Source organism: Rana temporaria, chromosome 5 (genome assembly GCF_905171775.1).
Source record: "Rana temporaria chromosome 5, aRanTem1.1, whole genome shotgun sequence".
NCBI classification, from domain to species: Eukaryota; Metazoa; Chordata; class Amphibia; order Anura; family Ranidae; genus Rana; species Rana temporaria.
This window is the reverse complement of record NC_053493.1, coordinates 411,184,423-411,212,318: the sequence shown is the minus strand read 5'-3', so window position 1 is coordinate 411,212,318 and position 27,896 is coordinate 411,184,423. Positions and strand designations below refer to the sequence as shown.

At 44.9% G+C, this 27,896-nt stretch overlaps 1 protein-coding gene and 1 pseudogene across 2 annotated transcripts in view; both read right to left on the bottom strand.

Moving 5' to 3' along the window:
- Positions 1 to 18,357: 18,357 nt before the first annotated feature.
- SLC45A4 (solute carrier family 45 member 4) overlaps positions 18,358 to 27,896 on the bottom strand; it is a 213,221-nt gene continuing 203,682 nt past the window's right edge. For both annotated transcript variants that reach the window (XM_040355042.1, XM_040355041.1), the window contains exons 6-8: positions 25,718 to 25,817; positions 21,599 to 21,810; positions 18,358 to 19,307 (exon numbers count right to left, since the gene is read on the bottom strand). In XM_040355042.1, coding sequence (XP_040210976.1) covers positions 18,948 to 19,307; positions 21,599 to 21,810; positions 25,718 to 25,817 — 672 coding nt within the window. In that variant the 3' untranslated portion in view covers positions 18,358 to 18,947. The remainder of the gene's footprint in view (positions 19,308 to 21,598; positions 21,811 to 25,717; positions 25,818 to 27,896) is intronic.
- On the bottom strand, positions 25,599 to 25,689 carry LOC120942227 (annotated as a pseudogene).

Below are 27,896 nucleotides of genomic sequence, written 5' to 3'. Positions count from 1 at the left end.
CACTATGGAACCAGATCATAAACATATTCATGTTGAGATGCCTACCGCGCAGCACTTTAGGCATTACAAAAAAAAAAACTCTGTACAGCTTCCCATAGTTGTGTTACTTCGGAATAAAGCGCTAGCACAATGTGACTTATGAGTGCTTAAAGGAGAACTTCCTTCAGAATATTGAAAACTTCCATGAAATGACGAAATCATCAAGATAGATGGATCTGGTGTGTTTTTTAGAAATTTATTATGAGCTCTAATAATCCTGGAACTCAGACTTAAAATCATCTTTGATCTAGTCTGCATGTCCTGAGGTGGGCGGAGCTACTGCACCATCAAAACTGAGTGCAATGACACATATGATGTCACAGGTTTGTTGTTCAACCCTACAGGACTGATTTTCCTATCATTTATAATTTTTTAAAGCAAAAAAACAAACTGACACAGGTTAATGACTATTTACATAATGTCTTCCAAAAATTCAGGAGTTCTCCTTTAAGAGCCGGTTCACACAGGGGCGACTCAGCCGCCTGACAAGTCGCGCTCCGCTCTACTCAATGGCACCGTTCTAATAGGAGCTAAGTCTCGCCAACTTAGAAAAAAATTCTTGTACGACTTTGGGGGCGACTTGCATTTACTTCAATACAGAAGTCATTTTGCAAGTCGCCTCTGAAGTCGTCTTGAGATCGCCTTGCCGAGTCGCCCCCGAAGTCGTGCCGCCCCTGTGTGAACCGGCTCTTAGTGTGCATTTCAGTATTTAGAGTTCCTACATGTGTAACACGCATTCTTTATATTAAATGCCGCTTAGCAAAATATTTAACTCTTCATAAAGCAGATTTTCGGACAGTAATATGCGATATACGGGGATTATACATGTTGTAGGGCAGTGATGGCGAACCTTGGCACCCCCAGATGTTTTGTAACTACATTTCCCATGATGCTCTGAAGTGTAGTTGAGCATCATGGGAAATGTAGTTCCAAAACATCTGGGGTGCCAAGGTTTGCCATCACTGGTGTATGGGATTCTCTACTCCTAAAAAGATCTCCGAAAGGAGAATCAGAGGGCCAGACATTGGGGGGGGGGGGGGGGCCCTTGGGCTCGTCAGCCGATGTAGGACTAAACGTCTAAAGGATGCGGTTCGGGCACCGCAACAGCAGAAGAGTCAAGGGCTGCTTCGTTCTGGAGGAGCATATAAAAATAGCAAAACACGCAAAGCGCTCCTTAATACCGCGTACACACGGTCGGAATTTCCGGCAAGTAAAAGTCCGATGTGAGCTTTTGGTTCGGAGATTACGACCGTGTGTAGGCCCCATCTGACTTTTTCTGTCGGAATTTCCGACGGTAAAAGTTCTTGTCAGAAATTCCGATCGTCTGTGTGCAATTCCGACGCGCAAAAAAACTACACATGCTCGGAATCAAGTCTACGCATGATCAGAAGCCTTGAACCTCATTTTTCTCGGCTCGTCATAGTGTTGTACGTCACCGCTTTCTTGACGGTCGGAATTTTGTGTGACCGTGTGTATGCAACACAAGTTTGAGCCAAAATTCTGTCGGGAAAAAAAATCCACGGTTTTCTTGTCGGAATTTCCGATCGTGTGTACGTGGCATTGGGGTGTGCAACAGGTACTATATAAGTGATCTATCTACATAAAAATACAATTTTCTAAAGGGAAGCAGGCACGTAATGAACGCTGCGGTCGTGAGAAATCGAAAAAGGGGACACGAAAGATCATTCCATACTCTTGAAGACGACCGTGACCCTCTACATCGAGGGTGTCCAACTCAATTTCATTGTGGGCTGCATTAGCATTATGATTGCCCTTAAAAGGGCCGGTTGTATCGGTAAGATTTGATGTCCAGCACAGCCCCTCTCCTTCACATTAGATGTCAAGAGCCCCCCACCACCATCAGAAGTTGAGTCTCCCACTCTTCCTTACAGCACAGTGACCCCCCTTTCCTTATGCTGCTGCTGGGAAGAAGCTGGATGCATTGCTTGAAAGCAGAAAGTAAGGATCTGGTGAAGGTCCAGAGGAGGGCTGGAGCTCTCCAGCAGCTGCAGAAGAGGTGCGAGGGCCACACCGTGGATGGTGGAATTTGTTAGATATTATTTTCTTTTGTAGAGTGCACAAGCTAAAGAATAGAACCCTACACCTGTAGTTTCAGCGCAAAAGATAATACAATGCGCCGCTCTTCAGTCTTGCGTCGAGTGCACTGGGATTGTCAATCTCAAAATCTGCCAAAGCGAAAGCAGCAAAGAAAGTTTTCTAAAAATCTATGTAATGTAGATAACGGACCTTAAGGGAAGTTCTTTTTAACAAGCCTAGAGTTTCCCTTTCACAATCCGGGCACTTTAGGTCCTCAGGTTGCAGCTGAACCTCAGAGTCTCCACAAATGATTATACATATATATAGGTTTATATACCGTCCATCCACTCTTAGCTCAGGAAACCCAGACATCCCAATACAAGCTATTTATTTTTCATGTTTTAGTATTCCTCTTATTTAAACCATCACTTAGTTTTATCCATACACACACTTAAGGCTTACTGTACAATGACAGAATTTCCTGTGACTTCAACCACCAAATGGTTTACCACGGATATGAACTGATGAAATAATGACATTAAATCTTCTATTGATTGTATGCGTTGCATTTTGGTGGAGACGTATATTTTCTGTGAACATTGGTGTTAAAAATATACATTTACATTTTGTTTTCTTAGCTGTACTTGGTGCAAGCTTGCAGTATACCTTTAGTTATCCATTGAACGAACCTAGATCTTCAATCTAACACAGGCAAACCTACGGCACGTGTGCCGAGTTGGGCATGCAATGTCAATTTCAGTGGCACCCGGCAGATCGTAATGTTTCAAGTCTACATTGTTCAGACTAGCCTACCGGAGGATTCTCTGGAAGTTCCCTAGAAATACAGCCTGCCGCCTGTAATTTACAGCTTCCTAGACTGCGTCCAGCCACCTCCACAATGTTTCTGACATGTCCACCTGATGAAATGCTAGACGATGGGCCCCCCCCTCCCTTCCCCTTCCCAGACCAATTCTACTAAAAAAGCACGCCTTTTATGCCAATCAAAGGTCTGCTTCGCTTCTAGGCCCCGCCCAAACAAATACACTATAAATAAAAAAAAATTTGTAATGTTATTTCTTGTGAAATAATTTTTGTGTAAAATTGCTTGGCTTCTGGAAGATGCAGGTGATGTCACCGCCCCTCATTGCTACCTCGAAACCCGACAAGAATAGATTCCCACAATAAACAAGGTAAGATATGATGATACCTGTGCCCCTGGAAAGCTGGGATCAAGGCACCGATTTTTTTTAAATGCATTTCTTTTTTTTTTTGGTTAGATTTTTATTATTAAAGGGTCACTAAAGGAATTTTTTTTTTAGCTAAATAGCTTCCTTTACCTTACTGCAGTCCTGGTTTCATGTCCTCATTGTTCGTTTTTGCTTTGATGTTGCTGTAAATCCTCTCTGTTCTGGACACTTCCTGGTTGTCTCTTTCCTGATAACCACAGTACTGGGAGATTTCCCACGGTGGTCACTAATCAAGGAGGTGTGATTACTGTGTGTAAAACGAAACTGGATTGGTGCTGAGGAGTTTTAGACAAAGTATCACTGCTCTCTATTGGCTGACTGCCCTCTAGTGGCTCTCTGTACAGCAGAGAACCAGCAAACAACAGCAAAAACGAAACTACACTGCAGGCACATTATATGATTGTTTTTTTATCTATTTTTAATCATTTTTAAAAGGAATCAGTTAACTATTATGTCTCTATGCCCTGTAAACAGTCATTTCAGCTAAAAAAAGTTTTTCCTTTAGTGACCCTTTAAGCTTTTATTCCTGCTAATTTTGTTTGGGCGGTGGGGAAGAAGCCCTTACATCTTTAATTGGACATAAAAGAGAAACACTGGTGGGAGGAGCCTACAACAGACACACCTTATGTATGTCCTCTTAAAGGGGACGTACAGATACGCCTTATGTATGTCCTCTTAAAGGGAATGTACAGGCACGCCTTATGTATGTCCTCTTAAAGGGGACGTACAGGTACGCCTTATGTATGTCCTCTTAAAGGGGACGTACAGGCACGCCTTATGTATGTCCTCTTAAAGGGAACGTACAGTCACGCCTTATGTATGTCCTCTTAAAGGGGACGTACAGGCACGCCTTATGTATGTCCTCTTAAAGGGGACGTACAGGCACGCCTTCTGTATGTCCTCTTAAAGAATACGTACAGGCACGCCTTATGTATGTCCTCTTAAAGGGGACGTACAGGCACGCCTTATGTATGTCCTCTTAAAGGGGACGTACAGGCACGCCTTATGTATGTCCTCTTAAAGAATACGTACAGGCACGCCTTATGTATGTCCTCTTAAAGGGGACGTACAGGCACGCCTTATGTATGTCCTCTTAAAGGGGACGTACAGGCACACCTTATGTATGTCCTCTTAAAGGGGACGTACAGGCACGCCTTATGTATGTCTTCTTAAATGGAACGTACATACAGGCACGCCTTATGTATGTCCTCTTAAAGGGGACGTGCAGACACGCCTTATGTATGTCCTCTTAAAGGGGATGTACAGGCACGCCTTATGTATGTCCTCTTAAAGGGGACGTACAGGCACGCCTTATGTGTCTTCTTAAAGGGGACATACAGGCACGCCTTATGTATGTCCTCTTAAAGGGGATGTACAGGCACGCCTTATGTATGTCCTCTTAAAGGGGACGTGCAGACACGCCTTATGTATGTCCTCTTAAAGGGGATGTACAGGCACGCCTTATGTATGTCCTCTTAAAGGGGACGTACAGGCACGCCTTATGTGTCTTCTTAAAGGGGACATACAGGCACGCCTTATGTATGTCCTCTTAAAGGGGACGTACAGATAAGCCTTATGTATGTCCTCTTAAAGGGGAAGTACAGATACGCCTTATGTATGTCCTCTTAAAGGGGAAGTGCAGACTGGAAACTCATCATTTAAAAAAATTATTGCTAGTTTTACTTTTTTTTTTTTTTTTTTTATCTTATTAACTGCGCTCCTCACATTGTCAATGATGACAGCAAGAAAAAAAAATTGTATGCCTGGGTTATCACAACCCTTGCAAATAGGCCATACACGCTGGGATCTGATTGTCCGCCTACAGTACCTGCACCCAACATAAACATTCACTGGTCAGATATATTGCCAATACAGTCTATGATTCAGTAGTGGCTTCTCCCTCTATATTTTCTTACAAATATAGTAAACACGACTAGACGTTAAAGAGACCCCCTGCCAGCAACTAAAACAAAATTCAGGTACATTTGACAGAAAAATAAAGTTTTTTTCAATGCTCGCTTGCAGTGTTTTTATAGAAACAGTTTTTATTGGCCTGCAAATGTGCCTCTGAACTTCAGAAAGAGTCATATCCCTAGCAGAACCCCCTCCCTCCTTGCACATCATAGGCCTCTACTCGTCTGGGAGTGTCTACTTAATGTCTGTACTGGCCCAGCTCCTCTGCCCCTCCCCTTCCTACATACCCTTTTATATGTAGCTGCTGAGGAATACTATAGTGTGCCACTTGAGTGACAGCTATGAGTCTGCTGACATCAAATCCAAGGTGGTGGTGCCCAGCAGAATTCTCAGGCCTTTTAGATATCTACACAAGGAGGCCTCTACAGGTAAATAACACACCTAAAATACAATACATACACATATAATCCGGTGACAGAATAATATTTTCTATGGGTTGTGCAACAGAAAAAAAAACTCCTTTTCTATCTAACACAGTAATGTCTTTCCTACAACATAAATTGTGCAATTGTTTGCAAGCTGTAGACAACAGCTGGCTATTGTACATATGGTCTGCAGTGGTCACACCTCAGTTATGGACATTATCTTCAATGATATCACAATTTTCAACTTTGACTCTTTGCTTTCCTCCAGTTATTTGAGGCAAGCAAAGACAGTTTTGTTTACTCCCCAATTTTGTCTCTGGGAGACGTGCACCCTTACATTGGTGTTCATTAGGAGAAAGGCCTCTTTACGTTGGTGGTTACTGGAAGGGTCTCCTTACATTCATGGTTATTGGAACAAGGGCCTCCTTATAATGGTGGTCATTTGGATAAGAACTACCTTACGTTGGTGGCCATAGGGACAAGAGTCTCCTTATGTAGATGGCCACTGAAAATAGAGCCTCTTTACACTGGTGGCCAGTGGGAGAAGGGCCACCTTACACTGGTGGCCAGTGGGAGAAGGGCCGCCTTACACTGGTGGCCAGTGGGAGAAGGGCCTCTTTACACTGGTGGCTATTGGGAGAACGGCCTCCTTACACTGGTGGCTATTGGGAGAACAGCCTCCTTACACTGGTGGCTATTGGGAGAACGGCCTCCTTACACTGGTGGCCATTGGGAGAAGGGCCTCCTTACACTGGTGGCCATTGGGAGAAGGGCCTCGTTACACTGGAAGCCATTGGGAGCAGAACCTCCTTACACTGGTGGCCATTGGGAGAAGGGCCTACTTACACTGGCAGTCATTGGGAGAAGAACCTTCTTACAGTGGTGGCCATTGGGAGAAGGGTCTCTTTACACTGGTGGTCATTGAGAGAGTGGCCTCCTTACACTGGTGGCTATTGGGAGAATGGCCTCCTTACACTGGTGGCCATTGGGAGAAGGGCCTCCTTACACTGGTGGCCATTGGGAGAAGGGCCTCCTTACACTGGTAGCCATTGGGAGAAGGGCCTCCTTACACTGGTGGCTATTGGGAGAATGGCCTCCTTACACTGGTGGCCATTGGGAGAAGGGCCTCCCGACACTGGTGGCCATTGGGAGAAGGGCCTCCTTACACTGGTGGCCATTGGGAGAAGGGCCTCCTTACACTGGTGGCCATTGGGAGAAGGGCCTCCTTACACTGGTGGCCATTGGGAGAAGGGCCTCTTTACAATAGTGGCCATTGGGAGCACCGGTCAATGAATTCTAAATGAAATCAGAAATTTCCCCAACTGATGTCATTGAAGATTATTAGTGGCCAGCTGGTCTCTATATTAGCAATGTGAAAATCCTTTGTCTCAAAGCTTACAGACGCCGCAGCTCGTGTCTATGCAATGCATTGTCAGCAGCTAAACGATTGTTTTATTTCAAGTGTTATATCGTCGCAACAGGCTTATCCAACTGCTTTTGAAATAAATCTTAAAAAATAAAGAAAAAACGGTTAACAGCTAGCCTCGGCGATGCAGTTTAGACAATTGTTCAAGTAACTAAATTAGGAAGTCGTATTGCCACCATAAAAAATCTTTACTGCCCGAAGACAGCAGAGGAGTGTAGCCGTCAGGCTTCTAGAGCTAGCATAATAAGAATCTATAGTATAACTAGAATCTGCATAAATCATTATTATTGCAGCACACAAGAATCAGGCGTACTCTATCAGGCTGCGGATGGCCCTTCAGCTGTTAAAGCAGTACAAGGCCCAGTGCATGCGTTCCTGGAACTTTCTTCCCCAGGTGATGGACCAAGGCCACCCAAACCTGTTCTGAAGTCCAACCCCAATCATTGAATTAACATACCCTAAATCAGGGCCGCAAAAGAATCAGCTTTGTAAACAGTATCTTGTTCCTCCAAGCCTTATGCCGCATACACGCGGTCGGAAATTCCCGCCGGCAACATTCGATGTGAGCTTATGGTTCGGAAATTTCCGACCGTGTGTATGCTCCATCGGACTTTTGCTGTCAGAATTTCTGCCAGCAAAAGATTGAGAGCTGGTTCTCTATTTTTCCTACAGAAAAAATTCCTAACGGAAAATCTGATCGTCTGTAGCAATTCCGAAGCATTGTCAGAAACAAGTTGACGCATGCTCGGAACGACGCAGCGTTCTTGACGGTCGAAAGTTCAGAGATCTTTTGTGTGACCGTGTGTATGCAAGCCAAGCTTGAGCAGAATTCCGTCAGAAAAACCATCAAAGGTTTTTCCGACAGAAAATCCGATCGTGTGAACGCGACATTACATTGAATTCTGAAGTAAAATGCATGTCATTCTCTCCCCCCCTGAATGTCATGGCACTCTTCTCTGCTGATTGTCTAATTGCTGCCCCAGGTTTCCTTTTTTTGGGGTGGCTCCTTTCTATTGCAGCATCCAATAGACCAGGGGTGTCCAAACTGCGGCCCTTTGCTTGCCTTTACCCGGCCCTTGGGACAGTATCCCTCCCAGTGATACGAGACACTATTCTGACATCTGACACCGACAGTGGAGCACCATTTCTCCCACTGACACCACTAATGGGGCACTATTCCTCCCTATGATACCAACGATGGGGCATTATTTCTACCACTAATACCATATGTTTAGTACCACTGATGCCAGGAAAATGTCCACCCCCCGCTGGCCAAAGTCTGGCCCTCCAAGAGTCTGAAGGACAAAAAACTGGCCCTTTGTTTAGAATGTTTGGAGACCCCTGCAATAGACCCACTCTTGCATGCGGGGGACTAGAGTTGTCTCCCTAAAATAGTGATTCTCCACTCCTGTCCTCAGGACCCACTAACAGGCCAGATTTGCAAGATAACCGAAATACATGACAGGTGATATAATTTGCTGCTCAGTGATTGCAGTATTCTAGTCTGCATTTCCCCAAGGTAATGCTTAAAATATGTAATATAGAAAAGCCGCGTGGCTTTTCTATATTATAATTTTCTCTGTTATCACACGCTAGCCGCTGCCTGAGGACTGTGTTGTGGCAGCGCGTTTTTTTGTTTTATTAATGCTTAAAATATGGCCTGTTAGTGGGAGTTGAGAATCACTGCCCTAAAACAATCATAGGAGCCCCATTGCCTAGAATGGCAAGGCGATCCCCTGCTCCTTTCACTTCCCCCTCCCTAGATATCTCTACATACAGCATTCTACATGGCTGGCTAGTGCTGTCTCAGTGAAGTAGTGGACAGTGCAGTCTTTAAGCCAGTGTCAGCTGGGGGGGGGGGGGGGGGCAGGAAAGTGTCTTGCCATCCTAGACTACGGGACTATTGTGAATGCAGGGGAGGCAACCCTAGTCTCTGTATGCAAGGGTGGCTCCATAGGATGCTGGCAAGAGAAAGGAGCCACCTTGGAACAGGAAACCTGGAGCAGCGGTCATAGCACCAGCTTAAACTGGGTCATAGGCAAGATAAGAAGCTGCATACTCCAGTAAGGCCCCTTTCACACTACTGCGACTTCAAAGTCGCACGATTTTACTGCGACTTTGAGGCCACGATTTCAGGGAATGCCTGTGTAAGTGGCATCAAAATCAGATCAAAGGAGTGCGGGGACTACTTTGAAGTCATACTAATGTGAATGGTTGTCGTTGGAAATCATGGGGAACGACTTGTCATGCTACTTTGCCATCACAAATCGTGGGACAAGTCGTATAGATTTGAAAGGGGCCCCAAGACTCCAGTCACACCAGGGTGACTTGTCATGCAACTTTGGACACCATGTTTTCCAAAGATAACCATTCATATATGTGCCACCTAAAGTTGCAGCAACTTCAAAGGAGTTCATGCACTACTTTGGTCCAACGTTCATGCAACTTAAAGGACACAGACTTCAATGTTACCCTTCAAAAGTTGCACCTGAAGGTTATACAAAGCAACAGTTGTCCACTAATCACTGGTCAAAGTCGTATCCAAGTTGCATCAAAGTTGCACTCCAAAGTCGGTGACACTTTGGAGCCGTACAAGTGTGAATGGAGCCTAAGTGATCAAATCAGCTGCTGAAAGTGCTTAAAACCTGAAGGTTTAATATCATTTTACACCAAACATTGGGGAGTAACAGGGCTATGCAGATATGGAAGTCCCTGTATATAACTTACAACCTGTACAAGAATAAAAGGACAAGATTATATCAACTACTGCTTGCAAAACTGACTTATTGTCGTCCTCCATACTGTATGTAATGATTTGGGGCTGATTTTTGCTTAGGAATGCTTTAGAAAACCCTTTTAACTCCAGCAACAGCTGCTTTCTATCCTCACACTGCAGTGGTCTGTGCTGGCAGAGGTGAATAACAGCCACACACCCTCATCACTCACACTGCAACGGTCTGTGCTGGCAGAGGTGAATAACAGCCACGCCCCTCATCACTCACACTGCAGTGGTCTGTGCTGGCAGAGGTGAATAACAGCCACGCCCCTCATCACTCACACTGCAGTGGTCTGTGCTGGCAGAGGTGAATAACAGCCACGCCCCTCATCACTCACACTGCAGTGGTCTGTGCTGGCAGAGGTGAATAACAGCCACACCCCTCATCACTCACACTGCAGTGGTCTGTGCTGGCAGAGGTGAATAACAGCCACGCCCCTCATCACTCACGCTGCAGTGGTCTGTGCTGGCAGAGGTGAATAACAGCCACACCCCTCATCACTGGTCTGTGCTGGCAGAGGTGAATAACAGCCACACCCCTCATCACTGGTCTGTGCTGGCAGAGGTGAATAACAGCCACGCCCCTCATCACTCACACTGCAGTGGTCTGTGCTGGCAGAGGTGAATAACAGCCACACCCCTCATCACTGGTCTGTGCTGGCAGAGGTGAATAACAGCCACGCCCCTCATCACTCACACTGCAGTGGTCTGTGCTGGCAGAGGTGAATAACAGCCACACCCTTCATCACTGGTCTGTGCTGGCAGAGGTGAATAACAGCCACGCCCCTCATCACTCACACCGCAGTGGTCTGTGCTGGCAGAGGTAAATAACAGCCACACCCTTCATCACTGGTCTGTGCTGGCAGAGGTGAACAACAGCCACACCCCTCATCACTCACACCGCAGTGGTCTGTGCTGGCAGAGGTGAACAACAGCCACACCCCTCATCACTCACACCGCAGTGGTCTGTGCTGGCAGAGGTGAACAACAGCCACACCCCTCATCACTCACACCGCAGTGGTCTGTGCTGGCAGAGGTGAATAACAGCCACACCCTTCATCACATACTTATATTGCGAAGATCATATTTAGATGCCTTGAGCAACTGCTGTTAAAAGGAAATTGGAGGCAAGACCTAGTACAGTCTACCTGACTGCATAGCCTTATCTGTTACTTCATTTGGGCTTTAAGCATAGCTTACTCCTTCAAGTGTCATAGAAATCAAGGCCACAACCTTCAAGCCAGCTCTGGTACACCTGTCATGTCTCAAATGGATGCTATTAAGGCAACATTTCTTATTTTAATACATGCCATTTATGTACTATACACATATTATACCATGCATTTCAATATAATTACTGAAGATTCAGAATATTTTTTTTGTAAAAGTGCAAAGCAGAGCGAAAAAAGTTTGGTGCTTGCAGCCAGAAGGGTCCCCATGCAATGTGGGACCTCCTACACGAAAGATTTTAAAAACACCTACAGCACTGAAAGCGCAGAATATTCTCCAACCGCTGAAATAAAACAAGCAGCTCAGAAATAAAGGAAGCCTCGATAAGGATACAGTGACACTTTAGCTCAGAACAAACTCCACTATGTATTGTGATTGACGTGGAGTAGAGCATAAAAAAAAAAACACTCGGACCTAAACAAAATCTGTTTTATAATTTAGGTCTCTAAATATAACCAAGGAGCAACGTTGCAGCATGGGCTGGGATTTCACATCCATCTTCAATTGTCAACTGTACATTTATTGTAGAATTGCAGGACTTGATGGTGTATTACCAAGAGATCCTATTGCTTTTCTATGGCTGGGGTCAATAGCGTAGAAAGATGGGGCCAACTAGGCTATGAGGAACCATGACATCAGTTGAGGCACTTATCAGTCAATATTCCCCATAAGCAAACTGGTTCCACTTCAATGACAATGAATAAAGGAGAAAACATGGCTGATGGTGTGGTGGGCTGTAAGGTACTGAAGGCTCTGTAAGCAACCCATAGGCACTGGTCGTCTAGCAAGAAATGGTGGGACTTAAAGAGCCCTAAAAAAGCCACGTGACAGGTTCTCTTTATAGGGCTCTTATCCCACACCCACTGATACCTTTCCTGAGCTCACCTGCTGTTATGTTGGTCTGTTAAAGCCTTTGGTATACCCAGCTCTTCCAAGGAATGGGGGAGCATCTTATCTCCCGTTTATTCCAAAATACAGTTTGCAAGCTTGAGTGGCCAATTGCCATGATGGGGAGGGAAGAAGTCATTAATTTGAACCTGTGACCAGATCCCAGATCATGTACACAAAGTTTTTTTTTTTTTTTAAATTCTGAACAAAGAAGTAAAAGTGCTTTAAAACAAGCCCTCATTCATCTCTGTGTCTATAAGCATTTTGGAAAAATATAATTCTCATTGATTTAAAGCTCTTGTACGGCTGGTTAGAAATATGTAAATAGTCTAATGTCCATAGTCTGGGCACAGGTTCACTTTAACCCTGGGTATGCTTTGACACATACTGGTAAAAATCTCTGTAGGCAAACAAGGCAGTGGGGGAGCGCAGGAAAGCATATTAAGTCTTCAGGGCCCTGTGAGAACCCTTTGGATAAGACTCTTCTTTCAGCTAATAAGGAGCTTCCACATTACCAGGGACACTGGAAGAAAGACTCTCCCCGCCCTACAGCCCAGAAGAATCGAGACCTTGGTTTACCATAATTTCAAGGCATGGCGTTTAGTTTAGTCAGATTACCATCAGGGTTATGGTCTGCTGGCTATGTAGGAAATGAGAGAAGTATATAATTTAGGGTTACATTATGATCACTACATCTGCCCATACTTCCACATCTATCATTACCTTTGACTTTTAACAAAAAATAAATAAAAAGGTGAAAGTGCCACTCCCGGACTCCGAGGTTCTATAGCAGCCCTTCCCAACCTTTTTAACATAGAAGAACAATTAAAATAATTTTTGGGTCTCAAGGAACCTCTGCTATGATTACTATATCTACAGCTCATGATACATGGTCATGAACATTAAGGTGCAATGTAAGAATAAATAAAAAAAATAGGGAATGTGGCGTAATTAAAGTATTTGACTACTAGAGCTGCTCTATATACCAAAATAATTTTGAGTAATACCAATGAAATTAAAGAAATACTTATAAAGGCCAAACAAGATATATGCAGGCACTGAAAATAGTAGTGTTCTCCCACATAGATGGTCTGTGGAAAAGTGCCCCCATTAAATTTACAGTATGGCTAATGAAATTACCTCTTTAACTGGTGGTCAGTGAAGAGCTCCCATAGATTGTTGGTTAATGGGAGAAGGACCCCCTTTCGTTTATGGTCACTGGGAGAAGTGCACCCTTACATTGGTAATCATTGGGAGAAGGGCCTCCGTACATTGGTGTTCATTGGGAGAAGGGCCTCTTTACGTGTGTGGTTACCGAAAGAAGGGTCTCCTTACATTGGTGGTCATTGGAACAAATGCCTCCTTGTGTTGGTGGTCGTTGGGACAAGAGCCTACTTACATTGTTGTTCATTGGGACAAGGGCCTTCTTACATTGATGGTCATTAAGAGAATGGCCTCCTTATGTTGAGGGCCACTGGAAGAAGGGCCTCTTTAAACTGGTGGCCATTGGCAGAGGGGCCTCCTTACACTGGTGGCCATTGGGAGAATGGTCTCCTTACACTGGTAGTCATGTGGAGAAGGGTCTCCTTACACTGGTGGCCATTGGGAGAAGGTAAAGGGGTCTCTTTATATTGGCGACTATTGGGAGAAAGAGCTCCATAGTAGTGTTCTCCCACATAAATGGTCCGTGGAAAAGTACCCCATTAAATTTACAGTATGGATAATGAAATTACCTCTTTAACTGGTGGTCAGTGAAGAGCTCCCATAGATTGTTGGGTAATGGGAGAAGGACCTCCTTTTCGTTTATGGTCACTGGGAGAAGTGCACCCTTACATTGGTAGTCATTGGGAGAAGGGCCTCCTTACATTGGTGGTCATTTGAACAAAGAGCTCCTTATGTTGGTGGTCATTGGGACAAGAGCCTACTTACATTGTTGCTCAATAGGAAAAGGGCCTCCTTGCATTGGTGGTCTTTGACAGAAGGGTCTCCTTAAGTTGAGGGCCACTGGAAGTAGGCCCTCCTTATGTTGATGGCCACTGGAAGAAGGGCCTCTTTAAACTGGTGGCCTTTGGGAGAAGGGCCTCCTTACACTGGTAGCCATTGGAATAATGGTCTCCTTAAACTGGTAGCCATGTGGAGAAGGGTCTTCTTACACTGATGGCCATTGGGAGAAGGGAAAAGGGTCTCTTTATATTGGCGACTATTGGGAGAAAGACCTCCATTGTTTTTATATTGGTGAATATTGGGGAGAAAGAACTCCATAGCTTAATAGATCGTTAGCGTCAGTGGCAATATATCTGAGGGGCAGAAAAAGCTCATCTTTCATGGAACCCCTAGGATATGCTGGAGGAACCTTAGGGTTATATGGAACCCTGAGAAAGACTGGTCCAAACGTACACATAAATTGTGATGCTGCTTGGAGTCGTTGAACAGATACAATGCTACTTCACCAGGACTACTAAAGTCACAGAATAAACATTTCCATACGAGTCTTCTCATACAGGTATTAGGTATCATGGCGGCCTTCATTTAAAGGGAAACTATAGTTGTGTTACAGTTTTTCGATGTATCCGTGAATGGTATCAGCCTATGGGCCTGTGTCAACGGGCTTTGGTTCACATCAGAAATGTTTTTCTCCCCATACAAGTCTATGAGAATGCAGAGGCATCTGAAGTAAGTCAGGCTAGGAGGAGGAGGAGGTCAACTGCAGGTAAAAAGCACCCGGCAATGAATTCTAAATAAAGTCAGAAATTTCTCGAACTGATGTCATTGTAGATTATTAGGACATGTCAACACGGACCCCAATAATCTTATTAATTAGTGTTACGGTTTTAAAAATGTTGTAAATGTATGGTTCCTAAAACCATAGGGGAGGAGCCATATTTTCTCAATGCGTATGTAAGCCTGACTATTTGTAGTGCACACTGTTTGTGCCTTACTGCTCCTCTCTATAGGCTTGGTTTGACTCTTGAAAAATGTTCATCTCAGAAGACCTAATGCATGGATGCTAAATCACATTTCTAACAATGGTGGTTGGCGTGCTCTCATGTTGACCCACAGACTTCAAGACTGACCCAATCTTGAAGCCAGTGGTTCAGAGGTTCTTATCTGTATACTTGTTTTAGGTCAGACACAAAGTAGGAAAGTAGATTCTCACTGGCTGTTGGAGGTAAAACAAGCAAATCTCTCCACCAATCCACCAGTGACATCATAACGGTAAAAGATCGCAGTGCAAGCCTGAAGATGCATAAATACGAGCGTGTCAACAGTAACACTGCTTCTATAGCTGTGCGAATAAGTTTCTTAGGCAAGCATTACAACAGTGACCACCTACGAAAATATGTTATCAAATAACAAAAACCTATCTATACAGCAGAATCTTAACAATCTCAACAACCAATATACTAATTAGAAACTGGCTGCAAGAACAAAAAGAAAAAGAAAAAAACAACAACTCTACAACTGCTGCAATATAAAAAATAGCCCCCATATTTATTTCTCAAGCTGCTCCCGATCGTTTTTTTTATTTTTATTTTTGCAGAGAAACAAGAGGGCAATATTGCTTAGGACCCCTGATGTCAAGTGAAAGAAAATCCAGATTTTAGATAGACTAAGCAAAAACTGCCAACATACTCTGACATTGTCCTGCCATCGGATGGCATTTAAACAAAACCAATGTATTTCTACATTCCAAATTAAGAATTCCAGAAAGAAATAATAAAGAAAAGTCCTCTATATGGGCCTTTTAGCTTGGTGACACAGAGCTAGAATGGAAAAGGCCTGCTCATGTAGATTCTTAGGATAGGTTGCGACTAGATTCACTAGGCCAGGGTTTCCCAAAGTTTGGTCGGTCATGTACCACAGTCACCATCTTTCCAATTTTTCCATAATGCACTGGCCATATGGCCAAACGTTTGTGGACACCAGACCTGTATGAGATTGTTGGACATTTCATTACCAAAATCATGACCATTTATATGGATTAGCCTCCCTCCTTTTGCATCGCTAACTGCCAATTCGTCTGGGAAGGCTTCCCATAAGTGGTTGGAATGTCCATTCAACCAAGAAAGCATTTGTGAGGTCAGCTATAGATAATCAATGTTCCAATTCATCTTAAGGCCCCTTTCACACTTATACGACTTGTCCCACGATTTGTGGTGGCAAAGTAGCATGACAAGTCATTCCCCATGATTTCCAATGACAACCATTCATATTAGTACGACTTCAAGTCGTTCCGACTTCAAAATAGTCCCTACACGACTTTGGTCCGATTTTGATGCCACTTACACAGGCATTGCCTGAAATCGTGGCAAAATCGTGGCATAATCGCAGCTGCGAAATCGCGGTAAAATTGCACGACTTCAAAGTCGCAGTAGTGTGAAAGGGGCCTTAGGTTGAGTTCAGGACTCCTCCACACCAAGCTCTTCGGACAGTGGGGTTGGTTTACTAAAACTGGAGAGTGCAAAAACTGGTGCAACTCTACATGGTAGCCAATCAGCTTCTAACTTCAGCGTGTTCAATTAAGCTTTGACAAAAAAAAAATGGAAGCTGACTGGTTTGTATGCAGAGCTACACCAGATTTTGCACTCTCCAGTTTTAGTAAATCAACCCCCATGTCTTTATGGAGCTGGCTTTGCACAGAGATGCACAGTCATGCTGGAAACAGAACAGGACCTTCCCAAATTATCTAATGCCGCGTACACATGGTCGGAATTTCCGACAACAAATGTTCGATGCGAGCTTGTTGTCGGAAAATCCGACCGTGTGTATGCTCCATCGGACATTTGCTGTTGGAATTTCCGACAACAAATGTTTGAGAGCTGGTTCTCAAATTTTCCGACAACAAAACTTGTTTTGGAATCAAGCACAAGAGCCGCAATGGCTATTGAAATTCATTTTTCTTGACTCGTCGTACGTGTTGTACGTCACTGCGTTCTTGATATTCGCAATTTCAAAACCACATGTGTTTGACCGTGTGTATGCAAGACAAGTTTGAGCCAACATCCGTCGGAAAAAAAGACCACAGTTTTGTTGTCGGAATGTCCGATCGTGTGTACGTGGCATTAAAGGTATTTGTTTGCTGTAGCGTTAACAGTACACTTCACTAGAAACACCTGAACTCAATCACTTGGAGAGATGTCCCCATACATCTGGCCACATAGTCTAGTCTTTTTCCATGTTGCCACCTCCAATGGTGCATTGTAAAAATATAAAATCCAGCACTATGTCACAGGTATGCAACATGGATATATTTTCAATGGATTCTGAGAGTCAAAGAGGGGTTTGTAGCAGCGACCTGTACTGAAAATAAAATAAACCAGTAGAAGACACAACTGCAAACTCGGTTGGGTAGGACATGAATACAAAAACTCAAGCTGAGAACATTTAAGTAAGGAGGCAGATCACCACCTTTACTAAACCGGTACCAATTTAGTACAGCTGGTTAGCATGGATTTCAAATAAGGAATTTTACTTTGCTTGGAGCACCAATTTAAAAGCTTCCACCAGTTTCCCCCACCTAATGAGTCAGTTGGTAGGTTAATTGGCTTCTGTCTAAAATTGGCCCTAGTATATGAATGTGAGTTAGGGACCTTGGATTGTAAGCTCCTTGACATGCGCGTTGGGATCCTACGGAGTAAATGACTGAGATATATCAAGATGCAACTCAACTCAACTCAGTGTCCAAACAGAACACTGCCCTCTTCAGAAGCACCCTTATAAACATGAAGTTACACCCACTTTGTGTCTGCTGTTGGCCACCTCTAAAGTAAGTAAACGCTCCTATAGGATAGCCTTGTAAAAAAAAAAAAAAACAAACGCACATAGAAGATGTGTTATTGTCTGTAGTACATGACCCATGGTTTGGGGAACACTAGTCTAAAGCCCTGTACACGCGGTAGGAATTTCCGACAGAAAAAGTCAGATGGGAGCTTTTGGTCAGGAATTCCGACCGGGTGTATGCTCCATCTGACTTTTTCTGTTGGGAATTCCGACAGAAATAGATTGAGAGCAGGTTCTCAATTTTCCCGTTGGAAATTCCGACTGTGTGTACAGGGAATAAGGTGATGGTTCGCAACCTCTGTCCTAATTTCAATGGCTCTAAAGCCACCTGTCCTCAGTCTGCCACTCAGATATAAATCCAACTTACAAACTTTTTTTTTTGTGAATGATCACTTTACTCGAATTGAATGAGCCCACAATATTCTGGTCTATGAAATAAATTATAGCAGTTTGTAAAAAAACAAAACAAAACAAAACAAAAATTATATTTTAACCACCTCAAAAGAGTTGCCAAGAAGTCTGGCATTACCAAGCTTGAGAACCACCCAGCAAGGCTTTTTAAAGTGCAACTGTTACCTTGGCAAACGGAAGCCATTTTTTTTTTTTGGGCTGGGCCAGGAAGGGTCAGCAATATTGTAGAACTCTTCCTAGCAGGCATTATAGGCTGTATCCAAACAGTAGATTGGAAGATAAGGCTCCCACAATCGTTCTCACATTGCCAGCTCTGAGCCACATACATGCTTTCTCTGGAATACTAGCCCAGCCCAAACTGTGGCCATTCCTGTACGCACTTTAATGTTTCATTAACACAGCAACTGCATACTTTCGACAAGTGAAACAGTAGAAAAAAAGTTTATAGCAGTGTCATTACAAAAACTTCAAACTTAGATGTAGCTGGCTAAACTTCATATACTTCAGCATTAGGTTTTAAGGATCATGCAGAAAAAGCATCATCTAATCGAAAGATTCTAGAAAGGGCAAATTAAAGGAGCTTCCATTTAATTTCCTTTTATTTTTTTAAAATTTTCACTTAGAAACTGGAAATGCCCCTCCCCTGGCAACACAGGAGGATAGCGAGGCATCGTATTGCGATTGGTTTCCAGTCCAGACGTGCACCTGATTAAATTGCCGCTACAGAGGTGTCTGCGCGGGCAGGAATGTTGCGGGTTGAACACATCACCTGCTCAGACTGCCGACTCGCTCTCCACTTCTGGAGGAACTGTAGATCCTTTCGGAGAGAGCTGCAACACAAGTGGTTTTTCCGGATCTACTCCATTAGCGATGGCACCATTTGCTGGACGTTTTGGCTCCTCCTTGTTCTCTTCTGCAAGGTCTGGGTATATTACTAAGAACGTAGCTGTGAGAAATCCCAAGAAGGAGCCTATGGAGGCCACCAGAGGAATTACTCGGACTGTACCCACAACATCAACCACGGCTCCCAAAGCTGAGGCCACCAAAATCTGGGAGATGTAAACTTGGCAGGACAAGATGGCGCAGTCTATGCCAAAGCCTCTCTTCGAGTTCCCGGGGCTGTGGTGGATGTACTGCAGACAAACAGATTGAAGAACTGGTAAGCAATTTAAATCGAATCTACAGTCATAAAGTAGAACTATAGGCAAACTTTTTTTTCCAATTTGGATAGAGTAAGGGACCCCTTGTCAGATTTTTTTGCACCATCTGTGTCCCATTGCGGAGATTTTCCTTTCAGTCAAGCGGGAAGTGAGAGGAAATCCCTGCAAATTAAGGGAATCCCTTGAGGACCGCCAGGCCTCGAGAACTAGTGTCCCCACGGTAATATTACCCCGTTTGGGGAAAACACAAAATTTGACTTTTACTTATTTTACTTGATTATGGTAAAAAGGACAAATAGAGAGGGTGAATCTCCCTAACGGGGGCACAGACAGCAATAAAAACTGACATCTACTCTAATCCCTCTCTACTCTATCCAAAACGGAAAAAAAGTTTTGCCTTTAGTTATATTTAACCACCTAAGGATCGCCTCCTGCACATATACGTCAGCAGAATGGTGGGTCGCGGGCCTGGTCCGAAGCTCCGTGACCGCGGATGCGGGACCAGATCGCCGCCGGAGTCCCGCGATCGGTCCCCGGAAGTGAAGAACGGGGAGAGCTGTGTGTAAAACACAGCTTCCCCGTTCTTCACTGTAGCGCTGTCATTGATCGTCTGTTCCCTGATATAGGGAAAGACGATCAATGACGTCACACGTCCAGTCCCGCCCCCCCCTACAGTTAGAAACACATATGAGGTCACACTTAACCCCTTCAGCGCCCCCTAGTGGTTAACTCCCAAACTGCAATTGTCATTTTCACAGTAAACAATGCATTTTTACAGCATTTTTTGCTGTGAAAATAAATAAAAAAGCTCTATTTTTGGGGGGAAAAGGACGCCAATTTTGTTTTAGAGCCACGTCGCACGACAGCGCAAATTGTCAGTTAAAGCGACGCAGTGCCGAATTGCAAAAAATGGCCGGGTCTTTTACCTGCATTTTGGTCCGGGTCTTAAGTGGTTAAAGTAGACCTGAACTCAAAAAAGATCTGATTTCAGGAAAATCTAGAAACTGTAATTGCACTTAAGTAATCTCCTGAAAAATTCACCGTCCACCTAAAATCCCTCTTGAAAAATAGCAGCACACTTTCTGTGGCTAGGCACTCATATGCCTTAAACTTCATAGCTGTACACAGTACCGCAGTGTGAGATCACTTATGGCAATGCTGCCTCTGATAGTCTCACCAGATTTGGAGTGAAATTTGGTGATCTCACTACTGTGCTGCTTGCCGGAAAGGATACTGTACCTTAGCACCTGCAGTGCAAGGATCTCCCTGCCTCTGCCAAATTCATTTATGTGCTGTCTATACTTCACCTGCTGGTTCGTGAATATACCCCCACCAGAACAATAGGAAGCAAAGCCCTGCTGCTCTATCAAGATGGCTGCCTCCGCACTGCATGTAAGATGGCATGGTACATTAGTAATGGGGAAAAGATCAGCTGCAAGGACTACAGGCAATACTGGTGTGGTGACTGTACTGGTACTGTCCCAGCAGGGCATAAGGGCAGTATGAAATACTCATCGACACTATCCCCATGGTGCTGATCATAATCATAGTGACGTAGACATTGGGGAAGATGAACATTACTGCTGTGTAATTGGTGAAGCCAAGCGTTCCTAGGCAGCCCTCAGTGTAAGGACTTATACTAAAATAATTTTTCATGGACTAATTCATTGACTTTTTATTGGTTTATTCTAGAGCCACAAGCATTTTTGCGCCTTTTTACGTGTTTTTTTTTATTTTTACACCAGCTTGTTTAGTGCTTTAAAAAAAAAAATATTCATTATGTAACTGCCAATGAGTTTCATGAGGCTCAGCCAATCCAGGTGCCTACATTACTTTGTTTTTAGCCCTGGTGAAGGGAGAGTACTGAGCCCCCAAAAATGCATTGGCTGTTACAAAATAAATAAAAATATTTTCAAGGACTATACAAGCTGGTATGGCATTTCCATCCTTTCAAAACTTTACTAAGGAACTGAGAAATGCCACTCAGGGCTGTCTTAATGAGAGGGCACACCTGGGCACTGCCCAGGGGCCCCAGCTGCATGGGGGGCCCTTGCACTTTCCCCAAAGCAGCTGGTCCTTGAACCCACGCTGCCCCAAAATTGGAGGCCCCAAGATGGCACTGAGAGTGATAGATGCACAGGGGAAACAGTCTGCCCCCTCCATACTTGATGTCTGTTTACCTGCACTGTCATTGTTAGGGGCCCCAGAGCAATACTTTGCTCAGGGGCCCATGATGCTATTAAGATGGCCCTGATGCCACTTACCTCTTTCATTTCGTGGTACTGTCCCAGCAGGGCGTACGGGCAGTATGAAATACTCATCGACACTATCCCCATGGTGCTGATCATAATCATAGTGACGTAGACATTGGGGAAGATGAACATCACTGCTGTGCCAATGGTGAAGCCAAGCGTTCCTAGGATGTAGATGATTCTGATGCTGAGGTCATAGTTATCCAGGTACTTCTGTAACAAGGCTGCGAAGAACACAGATAAACAGAGTGTCAGGAATCATACTTGCAGAGGCACCGTGACAGTGCCGTGTGGCTTGTACACATACTGCAACATGTATTTGAAGCTGGTTCTAAGAGACACTGTCTGACTAAGTGACGGTGTCTTTCTAAAGGTCCCCTGCACTAGTTCTATTATTTTACCAGCACTCCCTCTTAGCTCCTTCCTTCGCTATAGATAGGGAGCGGTAACATCACTCTTCAAGTCAATGCTCAGGCCTAGCACTTGGCTGCTAGACCCCAACCACATACTGGGTCATATCACAAGCTTCCCCATGCCTGGAGGCGTTGGTTACCATCACAAGATGCGATGGAGGAAGGAAGGTTGATGATGGAGCACTGGTAACCCTACGTCACCAAGCGCATGCTCCGGTCAACCAACCAAAACCTTCTCAAAATCCCTAAATCCCACTACAAATCTAAGGGAGAACGTAGATTTGCAGTCCAAGGACCCCGGCTTTGGAATGCTCTACCCACGACCATCCGCTTGGAAGAAAACCATCGGGCTTTTAGGAAAAAACTAAAGACCCACCTCTTCTAAAGGATCAGGACAACACTGGATGCAAAACGCCTTGAAGCGATTAAGTTCGCATTGTTGCGCTATACAAGTTACTCACTCACTCACTCTGGTAAGGAAAGTATAACTGGTACGGTGGGCATGCAAATTTATTATTATTATATTATTATTATTATTATTATTATACACTATTTATATAGTGCAGATGATTTACGCAGCGCTTTACAACTTGAGGGTAGACAGTACAAATACAATACACTTTAATACAGGAGGAATCAGAGGACCCTGCTCATTAGAGCTTACAATCTAAGAGGAAGGGTCAAGAGATACAAGAGGTAATAACTGTAGCGATGTGCTGATGGAGAAAATAAATGTACAATTGTTGGGTGGGGGGCCAGATAGGCTTCTCTGAAGAGATGAGTTTTTAGGGATCGTCTGAAAGTTGACAAAGTAGGAGATAGTCGGACAGATTTGGGTAGAGCATTCCAGAGGATGCGAGAGAGGCTCTGGAGAAGTCCTAGAGGTGAGCATGGGATGAGGTGACAAGGGAGCTAGAGAGCAGGAGGTCTTGGGAGGAGCAAAGAGGACGATTTGGTTGGTATGTTGAGACCAGGTTAGGGATGTAGCTGTGGACCAGGTTGTGGATGGCTTTGTAAGTTACTGTTAATACCTAGAATTTAATTTATTGGTTAAGTGGTGACCAATGGAGGGATTGTCAGAGAGGGGTAGCAGATGCCGAGCAGTTTGTAAGGTATATGAGTCTGGCAGCAGCATTTAGGATGGACTGAAAGGGGGATAGCCTAATTAGAGGTAAACCAACGAGGAGGGAGTTGCAGTAGTTGAGGCGTGAGATGACCAGGGAGTGGAATAGACGCTTTGTGGTGACATTGGTTAGGAAGGAGCACATTTGGGTAGAGCATTCCAGAGGATGGGAGAGAGGCTCTGGAGAAGTCCTGGAGGTGAGCATGGGATGAGGTGACAGGGGGGCTAGAGAGCAGGAGGTCTTGGGGGGAGCAAAGAGGACGATTTGGTTGGTATGTTGAGACCAGGTTAGGGATGTAGCTGTGGACCAGGTTGTGGATGGCTTTGTAAGTTACTGTTGGTACCTAGAATTTAATTTATTGGTTGAGTGGCGACCAATGGAGGGATTGGCAGAGAGGGGTAGCAGATGCCGAGCAGTTTGTAAGGTGGATGAGCCTGGCAGCAGCATTTAGGATGGACTGAAAGGGGGATAGCCTAATTAGAGGTAAACCAACGAGGAGGGAGTTGCAGTAGTTGAGGCATGAGATGACCAGGGAGTGGATTAGAAGCTTTGTGGTGACATTGGTTAGGAAGGAGCACATCTTGGAGATGTTGAGGAGGTTGAGGCGGCAAGCTTTGGACAGCGATTGAATGTGGGGCCAAAAGGAGAGTCCAGGAAATACACCTAGGACCTTGGCATGGAGAGATGGGTGGATAGTTGAGCCATTGATTTTGACAGAGAAATCAGGGGAAGTGGCACGCAGGGGAGAAAATATCATAAGCTTGGTTTTGGATAGATTGAGTTTGAGGAAGTGATGTGACATCGAGGCTGATATATCTGTTAGTAAGTTGGTGATGCCTAAGGAGACAGATTGAGGGAGTTGGGGGTGGAGAGGTAGATTTGGGTGTCGTCCGCGTAGAGATGATATTGAAAGCCATGGAAGGCAATCAAATGACCCAGGAGGTGCAGATTGAAAAAAGGAGAGGTCCAAGAACAAAACCTTGGGGGACCCGGATGGAGAAAGGAAGAGGAGAGCAGGAAGTAGAGTTGTAAGTGACACTGATGGAGCGGTGGGATAGGTAGGATGAGAACCAGCAAACAGTACAGTCACGGAGACCAAAGGAGTGGAGTTTTTGGGGAGGAGGAGGTGGTCCATTGTATCAAAGGCAGCAGAGAGTTTTAGCCGTTAGGTCGTTGGTAAGTTGAAGGAGAGTAGTTTTCGTGGAGTGTTGAGGGTGGAATCCAGACTGAAGGGGATCAAGAAGTTTGTTCATAGTCATATGGTCGCTCAGGGAAAAGGGAGTAGCCGCTCCAGGTGGGAACCCAGACGAATATCCTCTGCTGCAGACAACTCAGGTGCAGGCAATGCACTTAGCAAAGTAGGAACAAAGATTGTCTCTGGACAGCCGCACTATGAACAAATTGTAGCCTTTATTAAAAGAAGGACAGCACTACAAGTCACAGCAAAATAAAATAAAACCTGACTTCTGACACGTTTCGCAGTGAAAATTTCCATCAGACTTAGCCAAAAGGCCAGGTCCTAAAAGGCGCAGTGCAGATAAAAATTTGGTGACTGTGACTGTGGGGTCCTACACCCAAGGGGAGCTCTTAGTAACACTTGGGTGTAGGACCCCACGGTCACAGTCACCAAATTTTTATCTGACCACTCCCAGGGGGCACAGACACCGAGGATCATCTGCCTTTCCAGCCCATGGCCAGACAAGGCAGACAGCCCATGGCCAGACAAGGTAAACAGCCCATGGCCAGACAAGGTAAACAGCCCATGGCCAGACAAGGTAGACAGCCCCATGGCCAGACAAGGTAGACAGCCCCATGGCCAGACAAGGTAGACAGCCCCATGGCCAGACAAGGTAGACAGCCCCATGGCCAGACAAGGCAGACAGCCCATGGCCAGACAAGGCAGACAGCCCATGGCCAGACAAGGCAGACAGCCCATGGCCAGACAAGGCAGACAGCCCATGGCCAGACAAGGTAGACAGCCCATGGCCAGACAAGGTAGACAGTCCATGGCCAGACAAGGTAGACAGTCCATGGCCAGACAAGGTAGACAGTCCATGGCCAGACAAGGTAGACAGTCCATGGCCAGACAAGGTAGACAGTCCATGGCCAGACAAGGTAGACAGCCCATGGCCAGACAAGGTAGACAGCCCATGGCCAGACAAGGCAGACAGCCCATGGCCAGACAAAGCAGACAGCCCATGGCCAGACAAGGCAGACAGTCCATGGCCAGACAAGGTAAATAACCCATGGCCAGACAAGGTAGACAGCCCATGGCCAGACAAGGTAAATAGCTCATGGCCAGACAAGGTAGACAGCTCTCAAACCAGGAGGTAATGGACCCTTCCAGCTTTCTCTGGGAGAACCTACTCCCGACCCCCAATCATGTTCAGGCACTTTAGTTTCAGTTCCTGCCGATACCAACCTTCCAGATCCCCATCACTCCAGCAGATTTGCATAACCACCACCCCAACCTTGGTCAGGTGAGGATAGTAACACAGCGCCTCCATTGGATCACTAATAAGAACAGATACCACACTTGATCTTAGCCAAAAGGCAGAGAAGCAATAGAAGCGAAGTAGAGCAGAGCCAGTTACCTGAGCAGACGGCAGCAGTAGCAGCGTATATCACCAGTCCCCAGCAGCCCATCTGCACACCGGTGTTGTAGTTATGGAGTTCTGTAGAGTTGGTGAGAGCCTAGAGGAAGAACAAGGAGTGTCAAGTCAGTTCAATAACACAACTGAGAATGATAATTATGATATCCTGCACAAGAATCCCAAACTCTGTTCACCCAAAGGCTCATCAATCTAAGGCTAATAATGTATGGTGGGCTTTACAACAAAGTGTATGGAGCTCAAGCTGCATATTTGCATGGGGTGCACTGGCAATGTAGTATGATAGTGGAGGGAAGGCTGAGCAGAACCAGTCAGACCATACACTAAAGATCCTATAGAAGAAAGCATCAAAGGCACCAGTATAAATACCCTGCTGTAAAAATGCTCAGAGCAGGGAAGTGGGCCCAATAACGATAATAAAATTACTAGTGTACTTGACCGTGATCTTGAAACGTGGTAATAACAGCTTTTCTTGGGTACATAAAATAAAAGAGCAACAGAAGGGTTGAAATGTTGCGAGAAGCAGACACTACTACAGGCTTCATCCTGGAATAGTCATGTGACCAAAAGCCAAGGACCTTGCTCATGTGTTGTCTGCAGATAGGGAAGAAGTCAGTCTTAAAGTAATTCAAAATTTTCTTTTTTTTCCCTAATAAAATAACAAACATATAATACTGGCTCTGTGTAAAAGTTTTGCACAGAGCAGCCCAGATCTTCCTCTTCACGGGTATGTGGCTGGAGCTTCTGGCCCCTCCCTCCTGTCTAGTGCCCCCACAGCAAGCAGCTTGCTATGGGGGCATCCGAGCCGAACTGCAGCTCTGTGTATCCATTCAGACAAAAACTTCTGACTTTACAACTACTTGCGACCAGCCGCCGTCATTTTACGGCGGCAGGTCGGCTCCCCTGCGCGAGAGCACATAGCTATACGTCGGCTCTCGCGCAGGCCACTAGGGGCTCTCGCCCTCGACTCCCGTGCGCGTGCCCGGCGGGCACGCGCACGGGAGCTCACAGCTCCCGGTCCTGTCAGGGAGAGAAATGCTGATCTTCTGTTCATACAATGTATGAACAGAAGATCGATCATTTCCCCTAGTAAAACCACCCCCCCTACAGTTAGAACACACCCAGGGAACATACCTAACCCCTTCCCCGCCCCCCTAGTGTTAACCCCTTCACTGCCAGTGGCATTTTTATAGTAATCCAATGCATTTTTATAGCACTGATCGCTATAAAAATGCCAATGGTCCCAAAAATTTGTCAAAAGTGTCCAAAGTGTCCGCCATAATGTCGCAGTACCGAAAAAAAAATCGCTGATCGCCACCATTACTAGTAAAAAAAAAATATTACCCCCTATTTTGTAAACGCTTTAACTTTTGCGCAAACCAATCAATAAATGCTTATTTCGATAGGTAGAAGAATACGTATCGGCCTAAACTGAGGAAAAAAAAAATATTTTTTTATATATATATTTGGGGGATATTTATTATAGCAAAAAGTAAAAAGAATTCATTTTTTTTCAAAATTGTCGCTCTATTTTTGTTTATAGTGCAAAAACTAAAAACCAGAGAGGTGATCAAATACCACCAAAAGAAAGCTCTATTTGTGGAGAAAAAAAGGACGCCAATTTTGTTTGGGAGCCACGTCGCACGACCACGCAATTGTCAGTTAAAGCGACGCAGTGCCGAATCACAAAAAGTGCTCTGGTCTTTGACCAGCAATATGGTCCGGGGGGTTAAGTGGTTAAAGCTGAACTTCAGGTTTTGTGCTGTATAGTTACCTTGGGCCAGCTTGGACCAATGTAAGTATACATATTTCCTGCTGATGAAGGAGACGTTACCTAGCTTCCGAAAAACACGTTTTTGATTGGCTCCTTCGTCACGGCATCTGATAAGCTCCTCTACTTCCCAGCTGCTCACGGTGACCTCTCCTGTAGCAGACCTTTCCTCTCGGAGGCTCCAGCCCCACACAGGTTCCCCACTGATGTTTGCTCTGGAGTTTATTACATGCTTATTCCTTATGGAAGTTTGTGAGTCCATCTTTTTATTGGATTTACATTTTGTTACACGATAAAAACATATTACACTATTGGCGTAGAATGGCGCCTCTCTTTCCCACTACCCTCTTTTTTTGCAGTGTCTGGGTTCCCAGCCCACTTTGAGAGACA